General features: G+C 38.2%; 1 protein-coding gene across 4 annotated transcripts in view; it reads right to left on the bottom strand.

Annotated features, from left to right (window-relative positions):
- SNAP47 (synaptosome associated protein 47) overlaps nt 1-22,743 on the bottom strand; it is a 52,537-nt gene that overhangs the window by 18,786 nt on the left and 11,008 nt on the right. For all 4 annotated transcript variants that reach the window (XR_001596617.2, XM_016142410.2, XM_016142420.2 and 1 more), the window contains exon 3: nt 2,235-2,725. Coding sequence is in view for 3 of the 4 variants with exons in the window: in XM_016142410.2 (XP_015997896.1) it covers nt 2,235-2,725 (491 nt within the window). In the remaining variant the exon portion in view is untranslated. The remainder of the gene's footprint in view (nt 1-2,234; nt 2,726-22,743) is intronic.

Raw genomic sequence — 22,743 nt, 5'->3', positions numbered from 1 at the left:
GGAGAAGGCCCCAAATCAGTTGATTGTAGGTAGTAACAGAGACTGTCCTAGATGGTGTGGTGGGCCTGGGTCAATCAGTTGAAAGCCTTAAAAGCAATCTGTGGCTTCCCAGAGGAAAAGGAGGATGAAGACATTTGGCCCATGCCCAAGAGGTCCAGCCCACCCTTCCTGACCCCCTGTGGGACTCACACTCATTGAGCTTCCTGCTCCTGTCCAGCCCTATGTGCCACCTGAATACTCAGGGTCAAAGCCTGCCATCCCACCTTCCAGCAGGCCCAACAAGCTTGCACAGTATGACCTCTGTGCCACATGTGGCATGCTCATATCTACATTCATTCATTCCATTGTGTGCTGTGTTCTCTCCTCAAAATAACCATGCCTGACACTCCGCAGACATGGTGGAGCTCTGTGAGGAGGGCTGTGGTTTTGTCTGGTTGTTTTCAGGACTGTGGGCGCCTGACACCACTCCTCGCAGCACGGGGTTCTCAATCAGCACAGGTAGAACCAGTGGCTGATGGCACTCTGTCTTGTCCCTCTGGTCAGGGCCTTCTCCTCTGGCTACTGAGGCAGCTCCCAGGGGAAAATGCAGTAAGGTGATTTAGTCAAAACCTGGGGTATCAGAGCAGCTGCCCAGCTGGGCTCGTATGTGGCCTTGCCTGAACGGCCCCCCCTGGCGAGGGTCCACATTGGCTGGTACAGCCCACCCTTCACAGCCCTTTTATGGGCCAGCTTCTGAGTCCTGCCTTGAGTGAAGAATCAAACGAAAACTAGAAGTGCCAAGAAAATAAGGTTTTAAATTAAAGTTTTATATTATCATTTCTAACATTCTGGGTCTTATGAGACCAGATCTATCATCAGGTATATTTCTTTTTGCAACTTGAAGCCATCTAGAACAACATCAACACAGACATGGGTGAGGGAGACAAGGTTACATATTGGAACTAAAATCAAACATGAGGGAAAAAAGGCATCAGAATAGTAATAAATATCTCTCTTTAACAAACATCAAGGAATCAAAGTTAATAAGGAAAGACTATTACTTGTGAAAAAAATCACATTAAAAATAGAAGTAACATTACCTATAATTCTAGTATTAGAAAATATCAGAGTATTTTTTGACTTTGGAATTTCTTAAGCAGGGCTCAAAAACAAATCTCAGGGAGAAAATGGTGAATTTGACCACAGCAAAGTGAAAAGATTTGGCAGTAATGGAGGCTGACAGTATAGGAGAATACCAGTAGCCTCTAAAGTCAATAAGGAATGACTGTCTAGAATATATAAGGAACTTCTACAAATCAGACAAAAACCAAAAACCAAAAAACAAAGAGCTCAGTAGGGGGAAAAAACAAAACAAAACAAAGCAGACCGGGCAATCCACAGAGGGGGGCTACAAGCAAATATAAAGCGTCATATGCTCGGTCTCACAACCAATGAAAGAAATTAAATAAAAATACCTTCAAGATGCCATAGGACACCTGTCAGAACAGCAAAACTAAAAAGTCAGATAACACCAAGTTGTCCCACGCTAGGGAGAAGGCTGGGTCCTGAGAACCTCACTACATGTGGACATGTGACATACCCACATGTTCTGCCATCCACACTGGACCCAACCAACCACATCCAGCCACACCCTCCACATCCTGTGAAGACCTTCAGGGAACACTGCAGCTGCATAGCCAGCGAAAGCAAGGGCTTCCCAATACCTTGAGGATGCAACATAAACCACAAAAACTGTGCTGCGTAGTTTTCAAGATCCTGACCCCTAAACACAAAACTGGAAGGTGGGCTGGAAAAACCTCGATTAAATGTCACGGGAATGGCAGTGAGGCCAAGTCAGGGGTGGAGGGAACAGAGATCTACTAGACCAGGCACTGCTGGAGCCAGTTAAGACCCTGAAGCGCCAGTTCTCAAATCAAATGGAGAAAAAAGTGAAAAATGCCTAACTCAGACCTTCCCTTTGTCCGAAAGACTACCCAAACCCCTTCTGACATATTTAGAAAACTACACAGCACTTGAATGTGTGAGAAACATAAGTGACTTGAGAGTCACAGGTGGCAGGTACTCAGGAAAATGGTCTGAAATTATATTTATTTCTAAATAAGTGGGCAGTCGCTAGTGAGCTAAAACCGTCAGCTCCTCCGAGGAATGTGCCATGTTGCATGTGTACCATGGGTGTGCCAGGTTTAGCTGGGAGGTCAGAGGCCTGTGCGCAGGCTCTTTTGGCAGTGGCTCACCTGTGTGCCAGACAGAGTAGCCTTTCCCTGCTGGGGAAGAGGTTCTAGCACTTCTGAGCATCAAGGCGTCTTCTAAGAACTCGATCTTCTTGCTGAATTGCACTTCCAAAATGGGGATAACCTCTGGCATCTTGGCAGATATTAAGCGAAAAGCTATGTCCGGCTTCCCAATGAACCGCTGGCGGATACTAACTTCATAATGTGTGTGAACTTTAATGTCATCTACATCTTCTTTTTCAAATCTATGTATAAGCAAAGAATCTGAGCCATGGATTTCCAACCCGGAAACGAGGATGGTGAGCCTTCCAGGTTTAACCTGAGATTCTGTTCTTTGGGAAATGATAGCAGGAATTCTGATCAGTATTCCTTCTTTTCCAAGAGCTTTGGAACCAGACACTGAGAAGCCTTCACTGGGCTTAGTTTCTGCTGGCATCTTCCAAAGCTTGGAGCTAAAGGGCCACCAAGAAGGAGATTCCAGTTCTGTCAGCAACCTAAAAGAGCAAACAAAACACACAAAAAAACTGGGTCAAATTAATTTTTAATACTTTTTTTGAAGGCTGCGTTAGCCTTTATAAAGCACTTTACCAGTTTTCTTTTCCACAAGCACTCCATGAAGCAGGAAGAGGATTTATTATTCCCATATTTTGGAAAAGAAACCCGCAGCTAAGAGCAGGAGGACATTTGCCTACAGACACAAAGCTGATCAGCAGTGGACAAACAAGAAAAACACGCATCTTCTACAATGTTACTCTTGCCACACCTGACCCTGGGTAATTCTGAGTCAAATCCTGATCTCAGTCTCTCCAGAGGTCATAAAATCTTGGCAGTAATCTATACTGTCCAATACAGTAAGAGGCATATGAGGCTACTGAGCACCTGAAATGTAGCTAACACAATGAAGAACTGAATTTTAAACTTAATTTTAATGTGACTGGTGGCTACCTCATCAGATAGCACAACTCCAAAGTAACCACTAATAATACCAAAAGAGAGATCTAAAAAAATCAATAAAAGAAGAAAAAAATAGAAGCAGAAAAGGGAAAACAATGGAATAAAGATCAAATAAAATAAACAGAAAATAAGATTGTGGAATTAAACACAATCATATTAGTAATCATACTAAATGAAAATGGACTAAATACTCTAATCAAAAGGTATATAATATTATCAGCATACATAAAGAAATAAGACCCAGCTATGTCTTGTTGACAAGAGACACTGAGATATAAGGACGCAGATACAGCAAAAGCAAAGGGACTAGAAAAAATACAGCACGCCAAAGTAAAGGAGTGTTCGCAGAGATAAAAAGAGACCATGCATAATAAGAGAGTCAAAACAGAAACAATACTAAATATGCACATATGAAATAACAGAAATTCGAAATTCATTAAGCAAAAATTGATAAAACTAAAAAGAGATAATCACAGATGAAGATTTCAACACATTTCTATGACTGATACAAGACAAACATTAATAAGAATACAGAAATTTTGAACACTATTTAAACAACTTAACCTGACTGATATTTATAGAAACAGCACCCAACTGCTGAATGCACACTCTTTTCAAGTGTACTCAGAACATTAAAAAAAAAGTATAACAAGCCTCAATAAATTTCAAGTACCGAGATTATACAGATCCTATCCTCTGTCCTCAAAGAATTGAAACAAGAAATCAATTAACAAAAAGCTAACTAGAAAATCCTCAAATATTTGGAAATTAAACACAATTCTAAAAAAAAGAAACTAGAAAATATATAAAGTGAATGAAACTGAATACACAGTATACAAAAAATAGTGAAGTTATGAGAAATTCATTGCTCTCAATGTATATATTTGAAAACTTTCTAGAAAGGTTTAAAAATTGGTGATACAAGCTTCTATCTCAAAAAGCTATAAATTAAAACCAAAGTAAGTAGAAGGAAAAGCAGAAGTCAATAAAAATGAAAACATATGAAAAATATGAAATACTGACAAAGCCAAAAGCTAGCTCTTTGAAATAATTTTAAAAATTAAATCCCTAGAAATGATCAAAAAGAAAAATATAGAAAATGTACTTACCAATACCAGGAATAAAAAAAGGGCATCACCATATGCTCACCTTTACACCAATAAATTAGACAACTTATATGAAACAAACAAAACACTTGAAAAACCCAATGTTCTGAAACTGAGGCAAGAAAAAGTTTAAGAACATGGAGAGCCTTACAAAGAAGTTGAATCTGTAATGAAAGATCTTGCCATAGAAAAAAACTATGGTCCAGGTGACTTCACTGATAAATTCTGCCAAACATACAGGGAAGAAAGAATAAGAATTGTACACCAACCCTTTCAAATAACAGAGCCAAGTGCGAACGCAGTTCACAAGAACACTCTAACTCCTATTCCAAAGCCCGATAAGGACATTACAAGAAAATGAGAACACAGCAATATCCCTCTGTAGCGCAGATTCAGAATTCCTTATAAAGATATTAGCAAATAGAATCGACAATATACAGAAAATACTATTTCATGATTAAGTGGTATTAATCCTAGGAGATTGAGGTTGGTTTAACACTTGAAAATTAATCACTATATCTCATTGGCAGACAAACAGAAGGAAAACTGAATGAGCATCACAGAAGATGCGGAAAAAGAATATGACAAAATTCAACATTTACTGTTGTAAAAACTTCCAGTAAGCTAGAAATAGAAGGAAATTTCCTCAATCTGATAAAGGATATCTATAAAACACCTACAAGTAACAGTATACCTAATGTTGAAAAAAATCAATGTCTTCCTTCTAAGACCAGGAACAAAGTTAAAAGGGCGGGGGTGGGGGGGCATGTTTCTAAACAATCCAAATGTTGAAGGCATTTCTCGAAGTCTGACACAGATCCAATGGCAGAGGGCAGAGGCTGATCAGCACAGAGTATTTAAGTGCAACCTCTGGCTGACCACTAAGCTATGCTGATGTAGGGACCAACTCACACGAACTCGGCCAAGCTTACAAATTAAAACATTAAAAACAAAAATAAAAAGGCTGAGCAGATGACAAATGTTGCACACTACAGTAGAAATACACTTGCCCAAATTAGTCTGAGCAATTTATTAAAATGAACAAACAAAAACAATTCACCAACAGCACCACCCTGTGGTGAAGAGTGAGATCAGAATCCCAAATTGCAACAATATATTTTTTTAATGTAAAGTGTTCTAACAACAACAACAACAACAAAAACATGAAGTATATAAGGAAACCAAAATGTGACCCATACAAAGGGGGAAATAAAACCAATCAATAGAATCCATTTCTGAGAGTGTTCAGATGTTGGATTTAACAGATAAAGATTTTTAAAAAGTTATTATAAATGTTCAAAGAATTAAAGGAAACCGGGTTAAGATGATTAAAGAAAAGCGTGGTGATGATGATTCATCAAATATAGACGATCAAGATAGAGACAGAATATATAAAAAAGAATCAAATGGAAATCCTTAAGTTAAAAAGTTACAATAACCCAACAGAGTCCAGAACTAGATAGCTTTACTGATAAATTCTGCCAAATACTTAAAAAAGAATACTATCCTTACAGAAAAAAAAACAAGACCCAGAAGAGGAGGGAGCACTTCCAAACACATTTACATGGCCAGCATTACCTTGATACTAAACCCAGACAGGAATACAAGAAATATTGTTGTCAGATGAACACAGATGCAAAACCTCAACAACAATATTAGTCGCCCAAATTCAACAAGTGGGATTTATTCTAGGATGGAAAGATAGTTTGCCATCCAAAAACTAAGCAGTGTGATATACCGTATTAACAAAATGAAGGATAAAAATCATACGATTACCTCAATAAATGTAGAAAATCATCTGGCAAAATTCAACATCCATTCATGACAAACTGAAAGCTTTTCCTCTAAGATCAGGAACAAGGATGTCCAATATCACCACTTTTAGTCAATGTAGTACAAGTCCTGGCCATACCAATCAGGCAAGAAAAAGAAACGAAAGGTATCCAAATTGGAAAGAAAGAAGGTTTCTATTTGCAGATGACATGACACATATAGAACGAAAGACTTCACCAAAAAACTGTGCGGGATACAAAATTAACAGCAAAAATCAGTTGTTTCTATACATTAAAAATGAAGTATCAGAAAGATAAATTAAGAAAATAGTCCCATCTGTAATATCATCAAAAATAATAAAATACCTAGGAATAAATTTAACCAAGGAGGTAAAAGACCTGTACACTGAAAACTGTAAGACACTGATAAAATAAACTGAAGACACAAATAAATGGAAAGATATTCCATGCTCATGAATTGAAAGAATACAGTAGTCCTCCCTTATCCACAGTTTCACTTTCTATGGTTTGTTACCCATGGTCAACCATGTTCAGAAAATATTAAATGGAAAATTCCAGAAATAAATAATTCATAAGTGTTAAATCGTTTGCCATTCTGAGTAGTGTCATGAAATGTTAAGCTGCCCTGCTCCGTCCCACCTGGGATACGAATCATTCCTTTATCCAGGGTACCCACACTGTGATGCTTCCTTCTTGCCAGTCACTTAGTAGCCACCTAGGTGATGAGATTGATTGTCATGGTTTGCAGTACTTGAGTTCAATGAACTCTTATTTTGCTTAAAAATGGCCCCAAAGCACAAGAGGAATGATGCTGGCAATTCAGATATGCTATAAAGTACTTCCTTTAAGTGAAAAGGTAAAAGTTTCAACTTAATAAGCAAAACAATCATATGCTGAGGTTACTAAGAACTATGGTTAAAAAGAATCTTCTATCAGTAAAATTTTAAAGAAGAAAAAAGACCATGCTAGGTTTACTGTCCCACCTCAAACTGCAAAAGTCATGAACACTTTGTGTGTTATAAGTGCTTAGCTAAGATGGAAAATTTGTGGGTGGAAGATGTGAGCAGAAAACATGTTCTGACTAAAGGCAACGTGTTGTCCCGGAAAGCACTGAGCCTATACAAGGACTTAAGAGAGGGATCCCCCAAAATGGTGACACCAAGCCATTTACTGCAAGTTAGAGATGGTTACACAGATTTGGGAATAAGTTTGGACTGAAAATGTAAAAATTACTGAAGAAGCTGCTGCCACATTTCCAGCAGAGGTGAAGAAACTGACTGAGGAAGGATCCCACCCACAGCAAGTCTTCAAACTGTGATGAAACCAGGCTCTTCTGGAAGAAGATGCCCAATAGAACCTACATTCATAAAAATGCAAAAAAGGAGGGACCAGCATGAGGACAGATTAACTCTGGTACTAGGTGGCAGCACTGCAGGACATATGAAAAAGCCAGGCATAGAGTACAGTGCAAAGAACTCATGTGCTCTGAAAAACAAAAGCAAAAATGATATGCCTGTGTTCTGGCAACGTAATTAGAAAACATGGTGAAAACCATCTTATTTATGGAATGGTTCCACCAATGCATCACGAGAGTATAGTACAATAAGATATTTTGAGAGAGAAGGAAAGACCATATTCAAATTTATTAAATATTAATATTTAATAGAATTTTCTTAAATAAAATTAATAAAAATCTATTAATATTAAGACATATTCACCTTTTATGACAGTATATTTTTATAATTGCTCTATTTTATTACTAGTTATCGTTGTTAATCTTTTACTGTCTCTTACTGTATCTAATTTATAAATTGAACTTTACCACATATATGTATGCATGGAAAAAAACACACATATATAGGGTTCAGTACTACTTGTGGTTTCAGGCATCCACTGGGGGTCTTGAAAAATATCCCCTACAGATGTGTGTTGTGGAGTGGGGGTGAGGGGACTATTGTACCATTAAAATCTCCATACTACCCAAAGCAATCTACAGATTCAATTCAATCTATATCAAAATTCTAACAGTATTTTTCCAGTAATAGAATAAACAATTCTGAAAGTTGTATAGAAACACAAAAAAATCTCAAATACCCAAAGCCGTCTTAAAAAAAAAAAAAAAAAAGATGGAGGCACCATACTTCCTGAGTTCAAACCACATGACAAAGCTATAGTAATCAAAAGTGTATGGTACAGGCATAAAAACAGACACACTGATCACTAGAACAAAATAGAGAGTCCAGAAATAAACCAATACATGTAGTAAATTAATCTATCACAAAGGAGCTATAACAGGGAAAGGGTAGTCTCTACAATAAATGACGGTAGAAAAACTGTACGGATACATGCAAAAAAAGAAACTAGACCATTTTCTAACCCCATTCATAAAAATTAACTTAAAATGGATTAAAGACCTGAATGTAAAACCTGAAACCATAAAAATCCTAGAAAAAAAACCATAGGAAGTAAGCTCCTAGATTTTGGTCTTGGAAATGAATTTTTGGATTTGACAAGAGCAAAGGAGACAAAAGCAAAAATAAATAAACAGAATTACATCAAGCTAAAAGGTTTTTCTGTACAGCAAAGGCAACTATCAACAAAACACAAAGGCAACCTACAAAATGAGAGAAAATATCTGCAAATCATATATCTGGTAAGGAGTTAATATCCAAAACATATAATGAACTCAAACATCTCACTACAGAAAAAAACGATCAATTAAAAAATGAGAAGAGGATCTGAATAGGCAGTTTTCAAAGGAAACATAGAGATAGATGGCCAACAGGCACATGAAAAAGTGCTCAATATCACTAATCATCAAGGAAATGCAATGAGATACTACCTGACACCTGTTAGAATAGCTATTACCAGAAAGACCAGAAATAACAAGTATTAGTGAGGATGTGGAGAAAAGGGAACCTTGTTCATTGTTAGTGGGAATGTAAATTGGTGAAGCCACTATGGAAAACAGCTGGAGATTCCTCAAAACATTAAAAATGAACTATCATATAATCCAGCAATTCCATTTTTGGGTATATATCTGAAAAAAAAAAATAACTATCTCAAAGAGATATCTGCACTCCCATGTTCACAGCAGTATCATTTACAATAGCTAAGACATGGAAACAAGCTAAATGTCACGTGATGAAATAATGAATAAAGTAAATCTGATATATGTAGATATTATTCAGCCATAAAAAAGGGAAATATTGCCATTGTGACAACATAGTTGGACCTTGAGGGCATTATTCTAAATGAAACAAGTCAAACACTGTATGATCTCACTTATATGGAATCTTAAAAAAAAAAAAAAAGCTGAACTTTGTACATCATACATCTAAAATGAATACAGTATTATAGGTCAATTAAGTCTCATTTTTAAAGAAAAATAACAAATGAAAACTTCACTAGAGAGGTCCAATAGCAGATTTGAAATGAGAGACGAAAGAATCGGTGTTTGAAGATAGAACAATTGAAACCATACAATCTGAAGATCAGGAAATAAAGAAAAGAAAAATGAAAAGTTCCTCAGGGACTTGGTCGATACCATGAACATACTACCAACATACACATAACCATTGCTGAGAGGGACAGCAGACACAGAAAGGAACGGAAAAATTATTTGAAATAATAAAGTCCCCGAACCCCAAATTTGATGGAAAAAAACAATAACCTATGCACGCAAGAAGCTAAACAAACATCAAGCAGGTGAAATACAAAAGAGATACACATCTAGGTGCATGCTGGCCAAACTTCGGAAGCCAAAGAGAGAAAATTTTGAAGGCAGCAACAGAAAAATAATTATCATAAACAAGGCAACCACAATAACGTTAACAGTTGACCTCTGTCAAATAATGGAAACCAGAAGTCAGTGAGATGATGACATATGCAAAGTTCTGAAACAAAATTGTCAGTGGAGAATTCTATATCCTGTCCTTCAAAAAATAAGGCAAAATAAAGACATTCCCAAACAAACACAGAGAATTCACTACTACCACCAGACTCGCCTCTTGTAACCGCCCCCCACACACACAACCAAATTTTTAAAAACAATAAAGGAAATGACACCCCCAGAAGGGACTCAAATCCACACAAGGAAACAAAGAGCACTGGTAAAGGGAATTAGATAACATAAATATTTTTGTTTATTTTCCCTAAATGATTTCAAAGACAACTACATAAAACACTACTTTTAAAAATATACAGTAAGGTTAATAACATATCAAATATAATATGTGATATGTAATAGCACAAATGGAGGTTAGAAAAAGGGCAATAGGCGGTAACTCAAATCCACAGGCAGAAATGACATGTACTGAAAACAGTAAATGTGCAGATTAGGATAAAATACTTTGTCTTTTTGTTCTTCTCTTCTTTAAAAGATACAAGGTTGTATATACAAGTGATAATAACCGTACTGTACTATTAGGTTTAAAAAATGTTCATTCATAATATAAATGACAATGCCACAAAGGTGGGGGAGGGAATAAAGCTATAAAGGAATATATTAAAGTATTATTAATCAGCAGTAGATTGTAAGTTATGTTCCTAGTATCTAGCATAACAAGAAAATAATTAAAATATTAATAAAAGAATTTAAATGGTACACTAGAAAAAAAATCTAATGTACACACAAAAGGTGGTAAAGGAGAAAAAGAGGAACAATAAAATATAGAGACATGTATAAAACAAATAGCAAAGTTGCAGAAGTATATCCAACCAACCTGATGATAAAATTAACAAAAATGGATAAAGAACTGTAATCAAAAGGCAAAAACTATCACTCTGAATTTTAAAACAATGAGATCAGATTATATACTGCTTCCAAGAAACATATTTTTGATTCAAAGATACGAACAGATTGAAAGTAAAAAGATGGAAAAGAGACCATACAAAGTGACCCAGGGAACATAAAGAAGTTATATTACTATTAGAATACAGTTTTAAAAAGTTAATACAGATGAAGAGTTATTTTATAATGATAAAAGGGTCAATTCATTATGAAGAAACAATAATCATGAGCATATATACACACCAAATAACCGAGACCCCAAATTCATGATGGAAAAACTGACAAAATTGAAGAAGAAATAGGTAATTCCACAATATCACTTGGAGACTTCAATGCCCTACTCTCAATAATGGGCCAAAAAAAAAACATAGAAAAACCAGCAAAGATTCAGAACACTTGAACAACTCTATCAAGCAAGTCCATCTAACTGGCATCTAATAAAACAGCAGGATGCACATTCTTCTCAAGGGCAAATGGAACATTCTTTAGCATATTTGATATGCTACACAAGAGGTCAGTAAAGTTTTTCTGTAAAAAGCCAAACAATAAATATTTTAGACTCTGAAGGCCAACTGTCTCTGTTGCAATTACCCAACTCTGCCATTATAGTGTGAAAACAACCATAAATCAATGGGTATGGCTGTGTCCCAGTAAAACTTCATTTGTAATAACGGGGAACAGGGTGAATTTAGCCCACAGGTGGCAGTTTGAAACCCCCTTGTGCCTTAAAGTTTCAATTAATTTAAAAACGTTTAAATAACACAAAATATCTTTGTTGCCTGCCCATCAACAGAAATCAACAGAAAAAAAATAAGATTACAGCTATTTGGAAATTAATCCAATGGATTAAAGAAGGAATCATGTGGACAATCAGAAAATGGTCTGATTTACATAAAAATAGAAACACTACATACCAAAATTTATGGGATGTAGCTATAAATTTATAGCTATAAATACCTGTAAAAGATCTCGAATCTTCGACATGAGCTTCCACATAAAGAAATAAGTAAATAGAAGAACAGATTAAAGACTGAAGGAAATTAAGGATATGGAAAAGAGAAACACAAAAGGGCATTTGAAAATATCAACAAAACTGATGAACTTTTAAGTTAGACTATCCGAGGGAAAAAAAACACAAATTGGTGGTGTTGGCGAGAAACATGGTGGAGTGAGATACGTGCCCAGATCTCTCCCCTTGAAACAACAATAAGCTGAACATCTAAAACTCAACAAAAAATACCCAAACTGTACACCAGCGTGTCTGAGCGTGGGATCTGCGCATAAGAGCTACCACAGGTCAGAACCCTGGGAGTTGGGAGGTGGACAGGGAGAAACAAAGAAACTGCCTCTCCCAGCCAGAGCTCCCTGTAGGAGGGAGGAGGGGAGAAGGTGAAGCGAGTTCCCTGAACAGCGGGGACAGCAGAGAAGGAGGGACGGCAGAGAAACAACAGTTGATTTTTACCAGTCGCGGATACAAAACTGAGGCTGAGCGGCAGCTCCCATCCCCCAACCCAGAAAGCCCCTCCACCTATACCATCTGAGACAGAACACTGCGAAGCAGATACTACCAAAACTGTCGCTAACATTGATAGGAACTGAGACTAAGGTAGCAAGCATGATTAAACATCTATAAGAAGGTAAAAAAGGCATTATTAAGGCTTTATATAAAGCAGGAATCCAAGAGGCTTACACGCCACCTACTGGAAACCAAAAGTAAAATGCAACAGGCTAAAGAGAGACCTTTATATAATAAACTTTCTTTCTGGAAAAAAAAAAAAAAAAAGCAGAATACACTTCCATTAATGTCCAGGCAGAGAAAGAGCCCATTAAACAACATGAACGACCGAGGTGACAAGGCAGCTCAGAAAGAAAGAGAAAAATCTCCAGAAAATAAGTTGAAAGACATAGAAATATGCAACTTAAATGAAAGAGAATTCAGAATGGTACTTCAGAAAAAAATTTAGTGAAATCCGAAATGATTCATATCAACAATTTCAGGAATTTAGAAGACAACTAGATGAGCAGAATGAATTCTTTAGCAAGGAGATTAAAACCCTCAAAAGGAATGGAATAGAACTTCTGGAGATAAAGAACATACTGAAAGAGTTGAAAAATGAAATTGCAAGCTTGGGAAATAGAGTGGACCAAACAGAGGAAAGGATCAGTGATATTGAAGACAAAAATCTAGAAATAAATCAGAAGAAAGAAGAGAGAAACCGAAGAATGAAGAATAATGAAAGAGAAATACAAGAACTAGCTGATACCACCAGGAGAGGAAAGATAAGAATAATGGGCATTCTCAAAAGGGAAGAAAAGGAGCAGGGATTAGAAAGCATTTTTAGACAAATGTTTGAAAAAAATTTGCCAAATCTAAAGAATGAGCTGGAGTTTAGAATTCAAGAAGTCAACAGAACACCCAATTACCTTAACCCAAAAGAGTCTTTTCTAAGACACATTGTATTAAAATTATCAAAAATCAACAATAAAGACAGACTTCTCAGGGCAGCTAGGAAAAAGAAGGCGGTAACCTATAAAGGAAAACCCATTAGATTATCGTTGGACTTCTCAGCACAAACTTTACAAGCCAGAAGGGAATGGAATCAAATATTCAAACTATAAAGTGAAAGAAACTACCAAGTAAGAATGTATCCAGCTAGCTTTCCATTAGATGAAGGAAAATAAAGACATTTCCAAATATACGAAGATTGAGGGAATTGTCTACCACGAGGCCTGCATTACAGGAAATACTGAAAGGGGTTGGCTCACCCAAAACAAAATGACAAAAAAAAAAAAAACGTAATTAGTAGTAAGGTGACTATCAGGCTAATAGAAGCAGAGGAGTGCAATCTGTACTAAGAACAGGGCAGTATAAGTTTAAACAATCAAGAGCGTTGCTACAGACAGATAGTAATGGATGTTCAGCATACGTAGGGACAAATTGAGGCAACAATGACTGAAAAGGGGAGGATTCAAAGATCCAAATTTGCAAAGGGGAATGGAGATAAGGCACATGCAGAAGAAAATGGATAACTGTATATATATAACTATCCTCTACATATTCATAATGGTAACTACATGCCAAAGATTCAGAACTGAAGTATATAACATAAAATGAGAAGGACCAGAAAGAAAAACCACTGAAGCCAACTAAAATAAAAAAAAACCAGAAACACAAGGACAAGGAAGCATGGAAACACCGAGCTACCAGAAAGCAAAAGATAAAATGGCCATAAGAAGACCTCATATTTCAATAATCATCCTAAATGTAAATGGACTGAACTCACCAATAAAAAGACACGGAGTTGCAGAATGGATCAAAAAACAAAACCCGGCCATATGCTGCCTCCGGCAGACACATCTCAGCTCCAAAGACAAATATAGACTCAAAGTGGAAGGGTAGAAAATGATATTTCAAGCAAATGGCAGTCAGAGAAAAGTGGGAGTAGAGGTACTAATATCAGACGAAATAGACTTCAAAATAAAAAGGTAAAGAAAGATACTGAGGGACACTTTATAATGATAAAGGGACTCATGCACTAAGAAGACTTAACACCTATTAATATCTATGCTCCCAATCAGGGAGCCCCGAAATATGTAAAGTAATTACTAACAGAACTAAAGGGAGAAACAGACCAAAATACTATTGTAGTAGGGCCTAAATAATCCACTGTTGGATATGGACAGATCATCTAAACAGAAAATCAATATGGAAATAACGTCCTTAAATAACACATTAGACCAATTGGATATAAATGACATTTACAGAGCCTTCCATCCCAAACAGCTGCTTATACATTCTTTTCTAGTGCACATGGAATATTCTCAAGAATCGATTACATACTAGGACACAGAGATAGCCTCAACAAATATAAGAGGCCTGAAATCATACCAACCATATTCTCTGATCATAATGCTTTGAAACTAGAAATCAACTGCAAAAAGAAATCAGGAAGAACCACAAATACAAGGAGATTAAATAACATGCTACTGAAGAATAACTGGGTCAGAGAAGAAATAAAAAGAGAGGTCAAGAGATACATAGAAACAAATGATAACGATGGTATAACATATCAAAACTTTTGGTAAATGGCAAAAGTGGTTATATTATTACAGGCCTATCTCCAAAAACAAGAATGAGTCCAAAGAAACAACTAATGCTCATCTTAAAAAACTACAAAAAGAAGAACAAATGAAGCCTACAGTCAGCAGAAGGAAATAAATAATCAAAATTAGAGCAGAAATAAATGAAACTGAAAACAAAATAAAAAAAATTAGAAAAAATAAGTGCAACAAAGAGCTGGTTTTTTGAGAAGGTTAATAAAATGGACAAACTCCTGGTTGGACTCACTAAAGAAAAAAGAGAAAGGGCACAAATAAACAAAATCAGTGATGAAAAAGGGGAAATTATCACTGATATTACAGAAATACAAAGGATCATACAAGAATACTATGATAAAGTATATAACACCAAATTTAATAACCTAGAAGAAATGAACCAGTATTTAGAAAAATACGACCTTCTTACACTGAATCAAAAAGAACTAGAAAATCTAAATAGACTCATCAGCAGTATGGACATTGAAACAATCATCAAAAACCTACCAAAAAGTAAAAGTCCAGGACCAGATAGATGGCTTCTCTAGTGAATTCTACCAAACATTCAAAGAAGATTTAATATCGATTCTCCTCAAACTCTTCCAAAAAATCGAAGAGGAGGCAATACTTTCCAACTCATTTTATGAGGCCAATATTACCTTGATACCAAAACCTGGTAAAGATAACAAAAAAAGAAAACTACAGACCAATATCTCTCATGACCACAGATGCAAAAGTCCTAAATAAGATACTAGTGAACTGAATACAGGAACATATTAAAAAGATTATACACCACGATCAAGTGGGCTTAATCCTAGCGGCACAAGGATAGTTCGATATATGCAAATCGATCAATGTGATACACCACAAAAACAAATTAAAAAATAAGAATCATATGATCATATCGCTAGATGCAGAAAAAGCCTTCGACAAGATACAGCGTCCATTTATGACCAAAACACTTAACAAAATCCGTATAGAGGGAAAGTACCTTAACATAATAAAAGCCATATATGACAAACTCTCAGCCAACATTATACTTAATGGTGTAAAACTAAAAACCTTCCCTCTAAGATCAGGAACAAGGCAAGGCTGTCCACTATCGCCACTAGGACTTCCAGTGTTATTATTCAATAACACTGGAAGTCCTAGAGAGTGCAATCAGACAAGAGAAAGATATAAAAGGCATCCAAATAGGAAACGAAGATGTCAAACTGTCACTATTTGTGGATTACATGATTCTCTATATATAAAACCCTAAAGACTCCACAAGAACACTACTAGAAACAATAAGCAAATACAGTAAAGCTGCTGGATACAAAATAATATTCAAAATTCCATAGCATTCATATACTCTAATAATGAAGTGTCAGAAAAGGAAGTGGGGGAAAAAAATTCCTTTAGCAATTGCAAAAAGAATAAAATACCTAGGAATAAATCTAACAAAACATGGGAAGGACTTACATAATGGAAACTATAAGACCTTATTAAAAGAAAGTGAAGAAGATATAAAGAAATGAAAAGATATTCCATGTTCTTGGATTGGAAGAATCAACATAGTTAAAATGACCATATTACCTAAAGTATTATACACATTTAATGCAATCCTCATCAAAATCCCACTGGTATTTTTTAAAGAAAAAGAACAAAAAATCATCAGTTTTGTATGGAAGCACAAAAGACGCCGAATTGCCAAAGCCATCCTGAGAAAAAAGAACAAGGCTGGAGGCATCACTCTGCCCAACTTCATATTATACTACAAAGCGACAGTCATCAAAACAGCATGGTACTGGCAGTAAAAGAGACACATGGATCAGTGGAACAGAATCAAGTGTCCAGAAGTAAACCCATATTTACATGGGCAAATAATTTTTGACAAAAAAAGCCAAAAACACATAATGGAGAAAGGAAAGCCTCTTCAATAAACAGTGCTGGGGAAATTGGAAAAGAATGCAACTAAACTATTGTCTATCACCACACGCCAAAATTAACTCAGAATGGATTAAGAACCTGAATATAAGACCTGAAACAATAAAATGCATAGACGAAAATATGGGAACTAAACTCAAGGACCTTGGACTTAAAGAGGATTTTATGAATTTGACTTCAAAAGCAAGAGAAGTAAAAGCTAAAATAAATGTATGGGACTACATCAAACTAAAAAGCTTCTGCTCAGCAAAAGAAACCATCAACAAGGTAAAGAGACAACCATCCGAATGGGAAAATATATTCACAAGCAATACCTCCAATAAAGGCCTAATATCCAAAATACACAAAGAACTCACACGACTCTATAACAAAAAAAAAAAAAAAAACAAATGATCAAATCAAAAAATGGGCAGAGGACCTGAACAAACACGTCTCCCTAGAGGATATACAAATGGCCAACAAATATATGAAAAGATGCTCAACATCTCTAACTATTAGGGAAATGCAAATCAAAGCACAGTGAGATACCATCTCACACCTGTTGGAATAGCTATAACCAACAGGATAAGTAATAATAAATGTTGGAGAGAATGTGAAGAAAAAAGAAACCTCCTACACTGCTGGTGGGATTGCAAATTGGTACAGCCACTATGGAAAACAGTATGGAGGTTCCTCAAAAAACTAAGCATTGATCTACCGTATGATCCAGCAATCCCTCTACTGGGTATTTACCCCAAAGACTTGAAAACTCACATCCGAAAAGATATTTGCACACCGATGTTCATAGCAGCATTATTCACAGTGTCCAGGATATGGAAGCAACTGAAGTGTCCTACAATAGATGATTGGCTAAAGACGCTGTGGTACATATATACAATGGAATATTACTCAGCTATAAGAAGAGATGAAATACTGCCATTTGCGACAACATGCATGGACTTTGAGATAATCATGCTAAGTGAAATAAACCAGAAAAAGTTGAAAATCACATGATATCATTTATATGTGAGATATAAACCTAAAAGCGACAAATGAACAGGACGAACAAACAGACTTGTGGACATGGACAACAGACTAGTGGTTACCAGAGTGGGGAGGTAGACAGAGTAAAGGGGGTCGAATATGTGGTGACAGAAAGAAATCTATTATGGGAGGTAAACACACAGCACACAGCGTAAATATATATATGCCTTACTGCTAAAGCGTACAGATGAAACATTGGATTTCGTTAACCAATATCACCATAAAAAAATAAAAAATAAAATAAGTAAAATAAATAAATTCTGGAGGAGTTAGGAGCAGCTGGCTAATCTCATCATACTCGTTAGTTTGATAAAAATGTTATTCAGTATCGAATACTTCGTCACTCAGAACCTTGCCTTTAAAGTTTCTGATTAGGAGTACTACATGTTGACCTTTGTGTATCTCCACTGCCACATCATGCCACATACTGTCAGTGCCACTATACTGCTAGGAAGAAGCATCATTGGTGGCTTTACATCTGATCAGAGATTCCAGAAACTGTAGAACCAATTCCAAAAAGTCACCCTTCGCCCTCAATACTGGAATGTGTCTGTCAGGGTTCTCCACAGCAGAACTAGTAGAACACACACACACACACACACACACACACACACACACACACAGAAATGGTGGGGTGGGGAGGGGAGGGAGCAGGAGAGAGATTGGTTTAAGGAATTGGCTCATGTGACTACGACATTGGTTTTGACTATGTAGACAAATGAGCCTTCTGTGGGCTCTCTGCTCAACATTTTTAAGTGATTGTAAGGAGTAAGTGTAAACACGTGAAATACTAAGACAATGCTGCACATGTTGACTAAGCTTGAAGATGACACTATTTTTCACGAGCGGCTCTAGTGCTCTAAGTCTGCCGGAGCTGATCCCGAAGGCCGGGGACACAGGGGCAGAGACCCTGGCGGGCCACCAGCCTCAGTGCCCCCCGACAGGGGCGCAGAGGCTCTGCATGCGCAGCCAGACCACCGGGACTTGTAACAGTCTGTGTGCTCCCGTGGCCTCTGAGAAACCAAGCAGGAACTCGCCTTAGTGATGGCCAAGCTGCAAATTAGATCTTCGAGGAAACTGCTAGTGAAATTTTAAAAAAAGGGGCAGGGCGGGAGAGAACACACTCCCATCTGAGACTCTCAGCATTGAGTGGGGACTAAAGGTACCTGAGGCCTGCATTCATCGGACACGGCCACTCGTCATGCTGCCACTCGAGAGGTGAAAGCCCACTATGCACATGCACACAGGGTTTCAACCACTGTCCAGATTCAGGGCAGCCCCTCTTATCAAGCCACATTTTCTTTCTCTCACAACTAAAGGATCGCGTTTAGCTTCTCAGACAAAAAGTCTCAGCATTTTGTGGGATGGGCCATTTGGTTATGGCCCGGCAGTTCTGACCAACTCCTGCCTCTGCTCAGCATGGGTAAACACCTTTCATTCTCCCAAGGGGGTAGCTTCAAGCTGCCTCGATTTCCCATTCATTTTTCACTTCGGTGTTCCTCTTAAAATGGGCATACAATACTCCAGTTCTCCCCAACAAAAGCAAGATGGGGCCACCAACACCCTGATTAAGATTATGGGAGGTTGTTTTGACAACTGTGCAATGCGGTTGGCATTTAAAGGCAAGGTTTAAAGTCTGTATGGAATGGTGGTTTGTTTCTTTAACAATTTGTTTTTCTGACTTGCTTTTCCAACTCCTGAATCAGATTCTGTCTTTTTCTCATATATATTCTAAGTTTCTTGTACATTCTGGAGGCTGGAAACCACATGCTGTGAAGACTATTGAAGGCACAGTGACTGCTCAAACTTAGACAGGCTGTCATGAGCAAAGGGGCAGAGGTTCTGCGACCACATGGCAGTCTCAGCACTGGGACCACAGCCCTTTCAGCAGATCCAGACTTCCAGAAGGAAAGATGAATTATAAAGAAACACATTAATAAAAACATAAGCAGCGGGACAGATGGGAGCACTAATAGGGAAGCATTTGTTCTCGTTCGTCCAAGTCTGAAGGTGCCGATTCTGACATGTTGAGCTGAGTCCGGCAGGCCCAGAGAGGACTGTTCTTGGAGACAGTCTAGACCAAGACAGACTGAGAAGTGAGGGTAGACACACAGGCACACAGAGAGATCGGTACAGCAGTTGCCTTTCTACAGAAACAGCAGGCTCTTCTGGGACACAGGGCTGCCAGGTCCCACACAGAAGTAGGAGAACAATACCATGGAGCCGCTGAAGAGACCTCAGCACAGGATGGTTGGTTCAACAAGCTTGGAGCTGACACTACAATGTTCAGACCGTTTCTCTTTGATTTTCCACTTCTGTGTCATCAGTACATTTTCAGGAAAAGGAACAAATACATTAAGTGGACCAATAGCTCCAATATCTCGAGGTAGTCAATTTTTAACATACTTTCCTAGCAGGAACTGAAAGCACACAATGAGAACTGTGGATTAACACAACGGAGGACAATGCTTGCCTTATGTCTCTCTTGCCAATTTCTCTTTAAAATGTCTATCCAGATACAGACAAAGGTAGAAACTGGCAACTATATGGCAAATCAAAAGAGAAGACCAAATGCCAAAGCTTGACTAACTGTATGGATGAAGAAGCCCCTTCCCCAGTTATGTCTGTATTTCACCCTGTGAAAAGAAACAGGACAGTGCTCCAAGCTAGCAGGAAAAGCTGGACTGTCCTCAGACAGCCTCTGCTCCAACATGCAGCTGCAGCTGTGAGCAGAGATCTGTTGTCCTCGCCGAGGGCCAGAGTCCTCTTTGCACCAGCCCCTTCCATTCCCTCCTCTGCAGAAGCCCTCAGGACACCTTGCAGGGAGCAGGGGGACCCATGAGCCCAGGGAGGAGCACTGTGAGAGAGGCATGTCGGTGGCTCAGGAATCCCAATGGCTAGAGGGTGGTGAGCAGACCCCAAATTCATTAGTGTATATGCTTCCTGAGAGTGGGTATGATGGTGCATCTCGAATGTGGGCCACAGAGCCCAGATATTTGCTCAAACAGTATTCTGGATGTTTCTGCAACAATTCTGGGATGAAATTACAATCAGTGAACTTTGAGTAAAGCAGATGTCTCTTATCTAAGCAGTTGAAGGCCTCAGTAGATAAAGATGGGCCTCCCCAAGCAAGAAGGGATTCTGCAGCAAATGCCTTCAGACTGGACCTGCGACACTGGCTCGTCCCTGAGCCTCCAGCCTGATGGCCTGCCTTGCAGAATCTGGACTTGCCAGCCCCACAATCCCATCAGCCAATTCTTTAAAATGAGTCTCCCTCCACAGATGTAATAATACACATCTGGTTGGCTGTTTCTCTGGAGAACTCTGATGAATACAGCAGGGAACCTGTGGTCAGACGAGGGCTCTATTGGCTCCCAGCACAGTGCCTGGCACGTGCCAGGTCCCTGGTGATATTGTTTGACTGACAGAACCTCCTCTAGCTTAGTTAGCAGAAGACCTGACCTTTGCCCAGCAAAACCACATGAGCGCAGATGTGTGCACCGACTTGAATGCAGGGTTAGAGCTCTGTGCCAGGGGCTGCCAACAGCAGAATGTGGGCAGAGATGGAGCATTATACCCACTGCATTAGCATTGGCTGTCCTCCCAGTGATGACAAAGGTTAGAAAGAACATATCTTAAAACTATTTTTCAAAATATAATGAGAGAAATTTAAAACAGATAGCACTTTAGATAAAAATTTTAGCTTGGTGTGCTAAAAAAGGATACTCTGGATTACGTCTTTACAAAAAACAGCTAGAGGGCTGGTTAAAGAAGACACAAATTCTAAGGTGTGGTTTCTCCCCACCTCCAAACAGTAAACTCAGTTCTGACACTGCCTACCTGGAGACAACATCAGACCCCACAGGTTAGGGCCTCAGCCCCACAAGACCCCATGCCTTCAGACTCCAATTCCAAGTCCAAGTTGTCACCTGTGCTTCTAAATGGCTGGCTATGAGAGGTTCCTACACACCCTTCCTTGGGTTTGATTAATTTCCTAAAGCTGGTACAGGACAGGACAAATTTCCCTGAGTCAGGTGGAGCTCAAGCCCTGCACTGACAGAGAGGGTTCTTGGCTGAGCGCAAGAATGAATTCAAATGTATGCCAGAGTTAGAGGCCAAAAGAAAAGTTTATTAGAGAAGGGGTAATAATGCTCCATAGACAGAGTGTGATCTCCTCTCAGAGGCAGAGGGTGAGAGAGACTCAGGGGGCACAGAGAAAGCTGGGTGACAGTGAGAGGGATCAAGAAAAAAGATACTGAGGGACTGACACAAAGACACTATGAGGAACCCTGAGTGTTTGGGGAACTTGGTTTATATATCACTATTAAGTTTCTATGAATTTACCCATTTGCCTTTGATGGTATAGGCACACAGTGTGAAAGGATAAGAATATATGCAAAGAAGGGTAAGAATATGTAGACTGAAAGGCCTGCTGGCTATTCCCAGCCTTTTATCCTTAGGTTCCCCCATGGTTTTAGCCATAAGGAATGAATGATTTTATTGTGTGTAGGGCATGACTTAAAGACTCTGCTTTCCTGTTTCCCCTTCAAGGTGTGGGAAAATGGGTTATTAGCAATCCCAGCAAAAATCTTCCTTTGTTCTGCAGGTTTCCTCATGGTCTGGCTAAAGGGCTGATCAGCATATTGCAGTCTCTGAATACAGCTTGATTTAACTTTTAGTTCTCTTGCCTCCTCCCTACATTAGAACTGCTCACAAAACTCAGAGATCTCTAACATTTACTTACTAGGTCTCTGGCATATTATAAAAGGATATGATTCAGAACAGCCAGACAGCAGAGACACACAGGGCAAGGTATACAG

This window comes from Rousettus aegyptiacus, unplaced genomic scaffold (assembly GCF_014176215.1).
Source record: "Rousettus aegyptiacus isolate mRouAeg1 unplaced genomic scaffold, mRouAeg1.p scaffold_m13_p_7, whole genome shotgun sequence".
Lineage (NCBI taxonomy): Eukaryota > Metazoa > Chordata > Mammalia > Chiroptera > Pteropodidae > Rousettus > Rousettus aegyptiacus.
The sequence above is the reverse complement of the archived record's forward strand: the minus strand, read 5'-3'. Positions and strand labels throughout refer to the sequence as shown.